This window comes from Pocillopora verrucosa, chromosome 12 (genome assembly GCF_036669915.1).
Source record: "Pocillopora verrucosa isolate sample1 chromosome 12, ASM3666991v2, whole genome shotgun sequence".
In the NCBI taxonomy this organism is placed as follows: Eukaryota; Metazoa; Cnidaria; class Anthozoa; order Scleractinia; family Pocilloporidae; genus Pocillopora; species Pocillopora verrucosa.
In genome coordinates this window covers 5,664,739-5,678,509 of record NC_089323.1, presented here as the reverse complement: position 1 = coordinate 5,678,509, position 13,771 = coordinate 5,664,739, and the positions used below count along the sequence as shown (strand labels likewise).

The 13,771-nt window shown below is 37.8% G+C and overlaps 1 protein-coding gene across 1 annotated transcript in view; it reads left to right on the top strand.

Moving 5' to 3' along the window:
* LOC131777788 (receptor-type tyrosine-protein phosphatase F-like) overlaps positions 1-11,098 on the top strand; it is a 34,392-nt gene extending 23,294 nt beyond the window's left edge. The window contains exons 23-34 of the mRNA XM_066159686.1: positions 411-695; positions 1,830-1,932; positions 2,539-2,768; positions 3,707-4,018; positions 5,638-6,005; positions 6,481-6,768; positions 7,129-7,399; positions 7,744-8,081; positions 8,645-8,770; positions 9,067-9,218; positions 9,776-9,911; positions 10,239-11,098. Of these exons, the coding sequence (XP_066015783.1) occupies positions 411-695; positions 1,830-1,932; positions 2,539-2,768; positions 3,707-4,018; positions 5,638-6,005; positions 6,481-6,768; positions 7,129-7,399; positions 7,744-8,081; positions 8,645-8,770; positions 9,067-9,218; positions 9,776-9,911; positions 10,239-10,310 (2,681 nt within the window). The 3' untranslated portion in view covers positions 10,311-11,098. The remainder of the gene's footprint in view (positions 1-410; positions 696-1,829; positions 1,933-2,538; positions 2,769-3,706; positions 4,019-5,637; positions 6,006-6,480; positions 6,769-7,128; positions 7,400-7,743; positions 8,082-8,644; positions 8,771-9,066; positions 9,219-9,775; positions 9,912-10,238) is intronic.
* Positions 11,099-13,771: the final 2,673 nt, after the last annotated feature.

Below are 13,771 nucleotides of genomic sequence, written 5' to 3'. Positions count from 1 at the left end.
CCACGCAGTGCTGAAAATTCAAGAGTTATTTCAACCTAAATATGACGAGATAGAGGGACAACCACAAAATAATTTAAATATAAACTTTTCCAGCTTTTTTTTTCTCTCGAGTGAGAACTCACAATTCATCAAAAAACGCAACTTTTTCACTCTTTTCTTTTTTTCCGTTAAGTTTTTTGCAACAAAGCTGCTTGAATGCAAGGGCGGACGGCTTCTCTCGGACTGGCTCGCGTCAACCCGTCCGGCCCCACGGACGTCAGCTTTCCCTGTGTTTTTCTAAGGGATTGCGCGCGCAGGGCCTTATGAGTCATTTGATAAAGGCAGTGACCAACAAGACGATGACTTGAAGTAAATCAATTGTATTTTATTGTACATGTATAACTCCTTAAAATTGATTATATGCGTTTCAGCACCTTCCGAAGCACCGAAATGGATCCCTGCAGTAACAAAGAACAGTACTAGTATTGAATTGGCATGGGAACCTGTTCCTGAGCGTGATTTGAATGGCAATCTCACTGAGTATATCATAAGTTATACGGATGGCGTAACAACAATACGAAGGCACGTGGAAAGATATAGAAAAAAAGTGGTTATAAATGGGCTCAAAGCCTCGACTACTTACTCCTTTAAAATTTTGGCTGCAACTGTCAAAGGTGAAGGTCCACTGAGTAAACCCACGGAAGCTAGAACGGATGGTGAGAAAAACAAACTAAATAGCTAATAATGATGATAACAATGATTTTAGTAATAAAAATGATAATTTAGAAAAAGTAATAACTTTTTGACGTTATCTTATCATTTAAAAAAAAAATCTTTGTTATTTTTTCGTAAATCTTTAATTTAAAAAAAGGAAAAGGATAAAATGCAGCATAAAAGCAAGTGACGAATGTTCTGATTTATTCTCTTTTTAATAATATTGATGGTAATAATGACATCAACAAACATAACAATGATTTCAATAATGATAATAATGATAATAGTGCCAGTGATAACGATGAGAAACAAAGGTCATGCTACATAAAAGACGTTACGTGTCCTCTTATTGTACGAGTGTGAGAAAAAGGAAAAGATACGAAAGAATTTCATCAAGATCTTTAGAAAGAAATTCAAAAGACCGGAAAATAAAGGAAAGCATCCTTCTCTCCTGTTGTCATTGGACCACCTGGAACAATGACCTAAGATTTTCATCCTTTGGTTAAAAAGATAGGTGGCCCTTCCTATTATATCCATACATTAAACAGGAAACAGGTAATTAGAGTACTCAAACTTATAGGATAGAAGTTGTTCCCTTGATCGAACATCAAATTCTTGTAATTAATTAAAAAGGGAATGTGTAATGGCTAGTGGGGAGAATTAACAATCGGATCTTGGAAGTTAAAGAGTCAAAGCTTGTCTATTGGATACTGCAAAGATCATTAGAACGACCTTAGACAACTAAAACTATTAGATGATGTACTTTGTATTTAAAGGCAATGATTAGCATCATTACCACACAATCAACAAATCAACATAATGTTCATTATGTTGATTTGTTGATTGTGATAATAACGATAATGTTAATTATAATAATAATGATAATGATGGCAACAATAACTATGGTAACATGCAATGGCAGGACTTATGTAACAATCGACGTAAATCTATAACTACAGAAGTACGGTAAAAGTTACCAAAAAATGATTTACTGACTTACTTTGTCGTTCGATTTTTAAGATTTGCCGTCTTCCTTAATGTATTTCATGTAATTTCTAAATATTTTCTTTCAAATTTTATTTGAATTAATTGCATTGCATTTGAGTTGCATTTATCAGTGTTTCTCTTCGTTGAAGACCCACCCATCCCTCCGACACCTGCTAGTGGCGACATTGGGGCAGAGGAAGTTTCTGTTGCCTTTGAGCCCAGGCAAATTTTGAGTAATGGAGAAAAAGTCAGGTTAGAATTGTTTAGTTCATACATTGTTGGTTTTTTTGTCTCTTTTTCTAGCTTGAGATTGAATTGTAAATGATTCCAAAAGTCTAATCTCAAAGTTAATTCAATAAATTACACCAATTATCAAATGCAAATTTCTCCTACAAAGGAATTTTAACCCTTTCATTCCCGGATCTCATTAGTAATTCTCCTCACAGTCTGCTATACAATTGTTATGATGTTAGTTCTGAGAATTTGGTATTGAATCAACTAATAATCCCCAAGCTGATATTTTTATTTATTCTCATCACTTGTCTGTTTGATAGTGTATTGATTTGGTATGGAGAAATTCTGTCTTAGTCACCCGTGGGAGTTAAAGGGTTAACCCTGTTATTGAAATTTGATTTTTTTTTTCTAAGTCGTGATAATTTTAATAAGGTCACTGCGTGCTTTCACTTTTATCATCTAAAGTTTGGTTAAGCAGATATCATGTTAAAACCTTACTTATTTGCTCGTTTTAGAATTCGCTCTTTTTATTAATTCCTCTTCTACTTTAATGGGATGCCATTAAACTGGGTTTTGACTTTCAAAATTGCTTAATAAATACCTTTTTTTATTTATTTATTTCAGTTACTACCAAATCATCGTCGTACTACTAGAAGAAGGGAAAGATCCTGGCAAACCATCAGATAAGAAATATGTTAAAGTCATCAAAAGGTATGAAGATAAATCGGAGGGTGAACCCTACATTACGGCTGAATTTTCTAACAATAACAAGCAGAGAAAAACCTTTCCTGTCGGTGATGGGAAGTACTATTCAAGAGAAAGTCATGTGGTGGCAAGAAGAAAGCGCAGAGAAGGTGAGTAACTGTAATTATAAACTTTCTCCCAGTTGATCTGAATTACAAATTATACTTAAATATAGATTTAAGTTTCACAAACTGATTTAGCTGACTCCGTGTATCTATTTTGTTATATGCATTTCCTTACCTACTTGTTGGATTGCATCAGTCTGTAATGAATACAACGATCGAAATCGAGACGGGCAAAATAATTATAGTAAGATAACTGAACGTCCTTTACATAAATTAAAATTGTTTAAGCCTTGATTCCATGCGATCATGAGGTGTTCTCAAGAGATAAAGAAAATTGTGGCGATCTTTGAATTTAAAGGGAACACTACTGTGTGGATCAAAGTGCGCTCCGTCCCAACCTCCCAATTGTCTTGGTAGTATTTCTACGAAATTGCCCCGATTACTGCAAACCTTTTTCAAGACTATTCAGACTATCATGACGATCCAGACAATCATACTTTCTCCTCCCCTTCACTCGCAATTGTATTTAAAAAAAGGAAAAAAAAAACACCAGTCGAGTAATAATATGCAACTTTTGATGTCAAACTATTGGTAGGAAAAAGATGAAGTGGGTAAGTTTCTGAAGAAACTGTGGTGCTACGTCAGTGGGAGAATACAACAGGGTAATAAGTAGTGTCCAATGAGTTAAAGACGTAAATTGGCCACCGTTAAGAGTTTCAAAGCTGACGCTTCGAGTGTTAGCCCTTCGTCAGAGTGAATGGCGAAGGTCTAACGCCCTACACGTCAGCTTTTAAACTCTTTACGGTAGGCAATTCATGTCATCAACTCAGTTGCTAATATTAATAACCCTTTTAGTAGGAAGACCCAAAGGTTTGTTAGGAATGTTGGGGGTGGGTTCTACGGCTCTTTTGTCATGTCACTTGGATATCAAATCTTACATTTAATTTTAGTGTTCTCGACTTTCTTTTCTTTTTTTCGTTTAGTCTACACAGAGTATTTTAATGGCAAGCTTGATGACGACACGGAGTACGCTGTTTTTCAACGTTCCCTTAGCAAAAATGGTTATTATCAAGATGAGGGATTTTCTCAGTTTACAACCAAAACCCTTCCAAGAGAGGAAGAGCCAACACCTGGAAAGAAGAACAAACACCTGATTGTTGTTGGAGTATTTATAGGACTGTTCATAGTGTGTGTAGTTGTTGTCGGCGGAATCGTGATTGTCTGGTTACGCGGTCGACGGCAGAATAATGCAAATGACGACGGCGAAGAGATATCTTTGGAAGAACAAGGATACGGTATGTTGTAGTTCACCACCTAGTTTAAATATCTCTAGGTTGATGTAATTCTTTGTTTATTGCCTCTTTTTGGTTTGCTGAAAATTTGTTTGGCTTCTGTTACATTACTGTAACCATTTGCCTTACGATAACAATGTTTGATAGAGCTTTTCTTCGTCGTCTGTGATACTATTTTACGTAGCGCACGAGCAGGTTTTAACACACAGGGTCTGTTGTCTAGTTCTCCAACTCAACACCAAAGAGAGCATCTCCATGAGACATTGTTCCCCATGACATCGGTCTCCATCTTCCAAAATTTATTTCTCAGAGAATGAGCTTTGAAAACTGGAACTTAATTGTAGTTAGCTCCGCTGACTCATTACAACTCCATAGCGGATTAAATGTGTACCTCAAAAATTGAGGTTGTTAAGTATTCATATATTCAGGCTATTGTTCTTTCTCATTACTTATTCATTCCGATGAGTTTGCCGACATGCCGGCATGCTTCCGAAGATCGTGAAGAGCGCAACTTCTTTGATGTAGGTGAGATATTTTTCTTTTGTTAACAGATGAAATAAACTCTCCCGGGAATCTGCTTGATTCGGATCCAAACAAAACGATCGGCGCTCGAAATGATAAACTATTTTCGCTTTTGCTCTTCGCAGTGATTACAACAACTCGTCCAAGATCCATTTTTAAATCTTTTGCGACGCTCTTTAATCCTAAAAACATATTAAGGCTAAAAATACACCGTGAATAGAAACTAAATCCATTCAAATGATTGCAGTTAATCGATCTCGAGTTCATTCATCTCAAGACAATGTAAACAAAAGGATACAAGATCACAAGTCTGTTCGCGCAAGGTAGCTTAATTACACTATTGTCCAAGTCTTTTGAAGTACCTTCCGCAGTTCCTTTGGTCTTCTTCCAAAATATCTCACCTTTTTCGAAACGAATAAAACCGACACGTTTTCGGCAGCCACCGAAAGCAATGCCCAAAGGAATAAACCGAGCCTTCGAGGTAAAAAATCCAGCGGTGTCACCCATTTCAGAAAGTCACATTTAATCCGCTATGGAGTTGTAATGTATTTTGAAGTAGTGGGGTTCGAGTTATGAGGATTGGTATTGAATTTCAAATATACAATTAATAATAATGGTGAACCATGTTTGTACCATCGTTGCACAATCAACAGTCATTTTCGTACATTAAGTTTGTTTAACAAGAGCTGCTTTAAAATAATATTACTGAATAAACGGTAAACTGTCATTTACAAGCTCTGGTCTTATAAACCTCGAAAGGGGTTCTAGGGGAGACTTACAAGCGGCGGGGCTTCTATCCTTTTGATTAAGTAGGCTTCAAAACGTCTTTGTAAAACTAGTTCCCTACCTATCTCAAAACATGAAAGGCCGCTTATAGTTGGATGCATATCTGTTTACAAGTAAAAGGGCATGTAACGGGGGGGGGGGGGGGGGGGTTCATAAGCGACAGTTTACTTAACCGGTACATGAGTGCGTATGTTATCATGAATAGAATTGAAAGATAGCAACCTGCTCATTGGCTCTCTTCAAAGATTGAGATAAAGAACCTTTGTTTGTGCAAATGAAATAATAAACTGATAATTTTTTTCTATTCAACTTAGAAAACTTCGATCCAGAAGGGGAAATAGCTGTCGAGGAGTTTGAAGACCACGTGAAACGCCTTCAAGAGGATGATTTATTTTCTGTTGAGTATGGTGCTATACGCCTTCAAGGAAATGTTACTTCCAAAGCCACTTTGGCCGAGGAGAACAAACACAAGAACCGTTACAACAATATCGTTGCGTACGACCACAGCCGAGTAAAATTGACTCCAATCGAGGGTGTGCGGGGCTCTGACTACATTAACGCCAACTTCCTTGACGGTTATCAGAAGGATAAGGCATATATCGCCACTCAAGGACCACTTGAACACACTTCAGATGACTTCTGGAGAATGGTCTGGGAGCAAGGGACAAAAACAATCGTCATGGTTTGTGCTTTCTGATAATAAGTAATAATCAACGTAGATCACTTGTAATGATTTAGTTGCGTCATGTTCATTTTACCGTGCATTGTGCAGCGTAGCCATAAGAGAAAGTGTCACATCTTTCCATGCCTATCTTTAAAAGAATTTGAATTTCTTTCATATTACAGAATTAAAATTTTCCAGTCGATTGTGTGTGTAAAAGTCTGTGGTTTTTGTAACATGAACCGTTTAGAAAGGAATTATTTCTTCGGAATGAAATGTTAAGCCATTGATGCTTCACCACTCCTCCCCCACCCCTTCCCCTCACCCGTACGATATTATCAGTTTTCCTCGACAATTTGCGAGTGCCCGCCTATAATCCTAGTCGGAGAGAGGATTTGGGAAAGATGAGGTGCTCACCCAATTCCTTCATCCCTGTGAATAACCTAACACAGTTCACCATGAAACGCTTGAAGTATGCCCGTTCACCCTATTCTAGGTGACAAACTTGGAGGAGAAGGGTCGCCTGAAGTGTCACCAGTATTGGCCATCAGAAGGTGCCGAATCGTATGGTGACATTCGAGTAACCTTGATGCAGACGGTGCAGCTCACTGAATTCACCATCCGTACCATGACTCTAAAGCACGCCAATAACTCAGAACAACGAACTGTAAATCAGTATCATTACACGGTATGGCCTGACCATGGTGTTCCCGAGTGTCCTTCCTCACTTCTCACGTTTGTGAGAAAGGCTTCTAGAGCAAATCCTCCGGACGCAGGGCCTATGGTAAGTTATCTTATATTTCGCAGGAAGAAGTGAGAAAGAATTTTAAATGAGTGGTGGGGCGTACAATCAGCTAAATGTTTTCTAGTAAGGAAAATGGCATATTGCATAGTGGAAATATTATTGTTAACTTCTAATCTAGAAAAAAATTAAACAAAAAAATCCACTTTCTTCTCTCTCAGTGATCGTTATGTTGCATCTTGTAACTAAGCACAGTGGATTATCATCTTGTTCTGAAACAAGTGATGACTGACAGGAAAGTTTCCACAATCTAAGCAAATATTAACTGCAGAAATAAAAAAAGAGGCACACATATTTGGTCCTTTATTAGTTCCGATATATCATTAGTGAATTTTCATTCAGGTTGTTCACTGCAGTGCCGGGGTGGGCAGAACTGGTACATTCATTGTGGTAGACGCAATGTTGCGCCGCATTGCTGCAGAGAAAACAGTGGATGTCTATGAATATGTCACCTCGTTGCGACAAGATAGAAATTTTATGGTACAAGTTGAAGAGCAGTACATTTTGATTCATGACGTCCTGGTGGAGGCCATCCATTCCGGATTCACTGAAATACACGCAAATGATCTTAGATCTCATATCAAGAACCTCATGCAAGTGAATCAAACGAGCGGTATGTGTCTTTCCCAACATATACCATCCTGTCAATCCCTTATCTAATTCATATTACGAATTGGAAATAACTCCATAGAAGTGCTACTCTGTGAGTTCTAGGCTTAATGGCGATTACAAAACCATTTTATTGATGGTGCTTCATTCCACTTGTGTTTTTATAAATGTAGCGGTTTTCTTATGTAACATCCTCTGGTTGCGAGGCTTTAAAAAAGGTTTATGATGAAACTTCACGAAAAATTTCCTCTGATCAAACGAATTTCTCTCAACCTCAGTCGGCCTTTAGAGTATTATTCATCCTCTGTTCGATTTGATGTGATAAGGTCATTTTTTTTATGCTGTTAGGCCAAAGTGAGATGGATGAGGAGTTCATCCGGCTAGGTCGCTGCATCAACACTTCCCAGCTCACAGCTCAGGCTGCTAGCATGGCCTGCAACGTGACCAAGAATCGTTATCCAAATGCGTTACCGTATGATGAAACCCGGGTTAAACTGAGTGTAATCTCAGGAGTGGAAGGCTCTAATTACATCAATGCTAACTTCATTGATGGCTACATGACTAGGAGAGCATTCATTGCAACTCAGGCACCCATACCTGATACTATACCAGACTTCTGGCGCATGATTTGGGAACAAGAATCTTCCACCATAGTCGTGTTATCAAAAGAAACAGAAGGTGACAAGGTATGCTCAATAAACCGACAATTTATCAATCAACTAAAACAATCAATCCATCAGTCTAGGAAAAGGTTACCTTCCTTGTTAGGGATGTTATTTTTGCAGGGGTTAATAGAGATGCCTTACATTGGTAAGTGACCCCCATTCTATGTCGGTTATGGGTAAGTATGTATTCCTAAAAGGCGACTTTCGTGAGCAACTTCTGAGAGACCTATAAAAAAGCCTTCTTTACTTGTAGATGGGTCCTCCTAAGTATAGTAAGACCCCTGATTATAAGAGTTTGTTGGTCTTAGTGAGCGGCTGTATGCTTCGTTGTCTTATGCATGCAGTGTTACTCCTCATAACTTTATGTAAACATATTCATTTAAATACCAGCGAATGGATACATGCATCCATTTACTCGTAACGGCTGTAGGGAAAAAAGATATGACTAAGCATCAACTAAAATATCTTTAGCTTTCGAGTCATCGTTTAGTGGGAATTAACTTGTATAGGGTAGGAGGTCTATCTATGTAATTGATCTGACTCTGGATTTAATCGATTTGTAAAGCTTAATCTTATGTGTACAGGTCAAAGTACACCAGTACTGGCCTGCAGAGAAGCCCGCGCACATTGGCACTTTGGTAGTGGAAAAGACAAGTGAGACGTCCTATGAAGACTACACATTGAGAGAAATGAAACTCACCCATACCAAGGTTCGTTCTGATGACTCTTCAGTTAGTCTTCAGCAACTTTCTGTTTATTACCAATAAAATGTCAGGGAATTAGCCAAGAATTTGTGTGTTACGGGGAGATCCATCCATGGCGGTTCCTAGATTGAAGGAGAAGAATGGGGTTAAGTTAATAAAAGGCTTTTAGGACCATAGCAATATGACAAAACGTGCCAATTCCCCAAGACATGCTTTATCTTCTTCAAAGCGATCACATGCACCCTAAAATCTCTACTGACAGCATTTATCAAACACACACATTTCTCTTGTCAATATTTCAGGAAAGTGCATCGCGAGTTGTTCGTCAGTATCATTACACTGGATGGCCTGATTCAGGATCTCCAGAATCAGGCACTGGCTTGATCGATCTTATTGGGCAAGTACAACGGTGGCAGCAGCAGTCAGAAAACACTAAGATTACTGTGCACTGCAGGTGTGTATTTATAATTAAAATATTATTAAGCATATATTATAGTCTGGCTTTGGTCCTAATTGAAAAATGCTCATTTAGTCGTTATTAAGTTCACTGGTGTTCCTTGTTCCTAACGTTGTCTCCTGAGTCTCGTTCCACCTTTGCAAAACATTTATACCCTGTAACTATAAGTGGACAATTAAGGCCCTAGGGAAGATCTTTTCATTCCTAACAGTGGAATGACAGCCATATAAATTTGTCGGTTTTGGCATTACTCGCTTGCTTCACTGGGTATATTAAAACGCGCACGTTGTAATGTTACCAATTTGCACACATTCATGTATTTTTATTCATCCTATATACCACTTTGTAGTAATATTTCAATTACTACGATCGTTATAAACTGTTATATTCATTTAAATATTAATTTATCAATCTATGAAAACTCTTGTAGCATGTTAATATCAGGTATTGCCCTCCGCTAATAAATGCTAGTGGAAAGACAACCTTTTGCGCAGTTTACAGCAGACCCTAAGTTTATTTTCTTCTTCAACTTCATCTTCAACTTCACATTTCAGCGCTGGAGTGGGTCGCACAGGAGTGTTCTGCGCCCTCAGTATTTTAATCGGACAGTTAAAAAGTGAAGGTGTGGTAGACGTTTTCCAGACTGTGAAGCAGCTGAGAGTTGAGAGACCTGCCATGGTCCAGACAAAGGTGTGTTATTTTTTTTGTGAGGTATTCAAGGCAACTTAAAAACCGTCACAGAAGAGGGCAATTGGCTTTTATTTCTCGGTTGGAATTTAATTTTGCTCTCTACTTGCATGGCTGCGAGAGTGGGCAGTCAATAACATATGTTATAGGATACAAGTTTTGTTTTGAAACAATAGAAAGTACAATTTGAACCAACCAAGACTTATGTCAGATAGATCAGAAGGGTCTAATAGGAACTGGAATGGCCGAGCAGTCTATTTGAGGTTTTTCTAGTAACTTGAAAGTACACTTGTGAATGTATTGCTGACCTAGTGATTTTCACTCTTTCAGGATCAATATGAGTTTATTTACTCTGCTCTCAGTGAGTATTTGGACTCATTCGATGCCTACAGTAATTTCTGAGTGCTTGCACCCGTTCAAGAATGAAGGACAGTTATAAATTCAGCAAGAATTAATTTCTTTCGTGCTCTAACTAGAGATGAAATAATCAACATTAAGTCGTTAAAAAGGCGGCGATTTTCTTTAAAGTGCCGTTAACTCAGTCAGATATGTAAACCCAGTTGCTAAGGATAGATAGATGATATGGTTAACCGCTTAGCGCTTAAATTAGGTTGTGATCATGACCGACGACAGTCTTAGGAAAAAAAAAATTGGGATTCGCTAATGTAAAGCAAATTTAAACCACAGGGAAAAAAAACAAGATCTAAAAGTATAATTTGCGAATGGATTCATCGATCAAATTATATTGAAAGTTTCATTTGACGTTTTATTTCATTTTTTCGTGTTTCTAGGCTGAGTTAATTGAAACATATGGTGACAACTTTCTGTCAGGAAAAAAAAAAATGAATCTTAAGGGTAACCGAATCCTAAACACACAAGTTCACAGAAACCATGGTTCAGTCATTTTTCAAAGGAATCAGCCAAAAACCTTGTTAACCTCGCTCCAGATTTTGCAGCCTTTTTGTGAAAGTGGAATTGTTTGACTATGTCTCCTACTGGCGGGATTTCCTGAGACTAGCTTGTGTTCTGTGGATGAAAATAGTTAAGTTTTCTATCTTGTAGAAAAATAATCAGTATAAACTGAACCATTCGCTGGAGTCAAGCAGAAATAATTTCAGCGGATGACAGTCCAATCTCTATACAATTGAAGCTTTAGCTGTATTCTAACAATAAAAGATAATTTTGTTCCATGCTCGTACTTTCAATGGTCAGGGTATTAAACAACTGTTTACGTAAGAGGAAGTGGCAAGGGATTAATATTTACCGAGCATTCGACGCTATTCACTATTTTAGTATATCGTAATTGTCTCTATTCAAGCAATGCCAAGATTTTATACACCGGCCTATTGTAAGTGTCATTAAATGCATGACTGCTCGTTAACACCAGTCTGCTATTTTGACAAAACATGGAACCTGTTGTTACATTTTCTGAAGGAGATAAAATCGAACCGACTGAATCGAACCGAAGCGATGGTCTTTCAGAGGTCTATACCATGGCTACAGTTTTTCTCTAATTTTGTAGATGATTTGCGTGTTCACTACAGGAGATTTTCAAGAATAGTGCAATTTTTTCCTATTCCTTTTTATTACGATCAGCTGATCAAGAAACCTGTGTAGATCTGTAGATAAAAAAAACCAATCTAGGAACTGATCTCGCAGGTCTTCATATCATTGTCCATTGTTCTGGCTCAGCCTTTCCATTAAGCGTCAAACAAAAGTCCTTCTGTAATCGGTAGCCCTGAGGGACTTTGGCCGAAGGGAGGCGGAGAAGCTCGTAACTGATCGAGAAAATTATAGGAGTGACAATTTCGCTGCATTGGGAGAGCGGGTAGTGTAAATTTGCACTGGTAAAATCAATCTCATATCAGCGTACCCAAGGGTAGACTTGACCCTCGATGAGTGCATCGAGCTAAAGGCTCGCAAATTTAAAAATTACAAAAGTTATTCGTATTGCAGTGACTCGTTTAAACCACCTCTCTCTATGTGCAAGTCAAGTCGCCTGATAAAACGTCAACGCACAATAAATATTTCTTGATCTTACTATTGGTGTTAAATGCGTGCGAAAGAGTCGCTTTTCTATGGAAAGCCTGGAAGCGATTAAAGAATCGCACCTCTTGTTTCTGGTATGAGCTTAACTACAAGCGAAAGTTGTTGTGAAAATTGGAGAAAACGTTTCATGAACGTTCTTGATCTTCAATGAACAAGACGGCTGATATTTGAGGGTTTTCCCATAGCACTAAAATTCACTGACTACACAGTAGGACTGAACAAAAAAATGTAGATTACTTCATGGAAAGTGCTTTTTACGGGTTTTAATTGACGAGTTGCAAAGAGTGAATAAAATCCTCACTAAGCACTGTCTATGCAGTAATTGGTTTATGAGATATATATATATATATATATATATATATATAACGAGAATTAAACATATATTTCCGATATCATAAGCTTACAGACCAGCAAAAATTTCAAGATTCACCTAAACAAGCGAGCGTAATAAGAATAAAATCCAATTTCCAGTCTAGCAACAAATAAACAAAGAGCCTACACAAACTTAGATATCACTTCCCATTCAGAGTAACTGATAACTACTGTAGAATTCGTAAATTGAAAATTGTGAATCTTTTCGCTTGTCGTGGGGTACCCTCCATCATTCACCGCGTGCTTATGGCGGTCATCATGTCTGCACGTACCCAGGGAACCATAGATTCTCATCCTTTATTGTAAACGCCGTTTTAAGTGTCACAGTTTTTTCCGTGGTACACACTCAAGGTAGTGTTTTATTTGCGGATTCCTTGATCGATTCTAATAAGATAAATTCAAAAGTTCAGAGTGAATCTCGTTTAACTCTCTCAGTTGTTTTTTGCTTTGGTTTGTGTTTCGTGTTTTGTGTTTTGTGTTTTGCGTTCTGTATTTTATATTTTTTGGTTTGTGTGTTTCGTGCTTTGTGAATTTTGTTTTGTTATCCTTTTATTTTTTACTCATTTAGCCCTCTCAGATGTCCCCCCGTTCAAAATTTGAGGGCGGAGGGGAGGGAGGCGTGAGGTGTACGGACCACTCACCAAGAAAAAGGGTTGTCTTTGAAAGTAGAGGGTCCCAATGGGGTTAACTGTTAGCCGTAAAACGGCCAAAATATTTAGCTGTTAGACGTAAAAATTGACAACTTTTAACCGTTACTCGTAAAAAAAGTTAAACGTAAAAAATATCTCTGGTGGAAACAATGGAAATGTGTTTACCGTTAGCCGGAAATTGGCCAAAATTGTAACCGATAGCCGTAAAAGCCATCACCCCATGGAGACCCTCAAAGTAAGACTACCCAGGTAGCCCACAAAAGTCACTGAAGCATAAATATAGGTAAGGCACTAATTCATTTCTGTTCACCACCCTTATCTTGTCTCAAGACTTTTAACGATAACTTACCTCTGAACCTCTTCCTGAGGGATTTAATCCAAAACTTAGAATTCCCTTAAAAAAAAAAGAAAAAAAAAAAGAAGAGAAAGCTTAATAAAGACACTTAGGAGCACCATACCCGGACCACACCGTGTGATTAGAAAAATTCACAGATTTGATTGCTGGCCCTGGAAAAGTTTACCTCTAACTATGCAGGCTGGCTTGTTCGGATAAGAGTGAAGTCAGACTGAAATATTGAAGTTACTGTAAAAGAGACTTATTGTTGACATGTGCTATTATGTGAATTCATTTCTGTTTCATTTGTAACATCGATCGCACAAATCATGTTATTTAATTTATTAAGTTCCATCAAAGCCCAGTTGGTTTGCAAACTGAACTGATAACCTGTCCGGTTATAACTGCTCCTTTAGAATCTCTCATCCCTGAAGGCAAATAAAGTAAACAACTTTAAG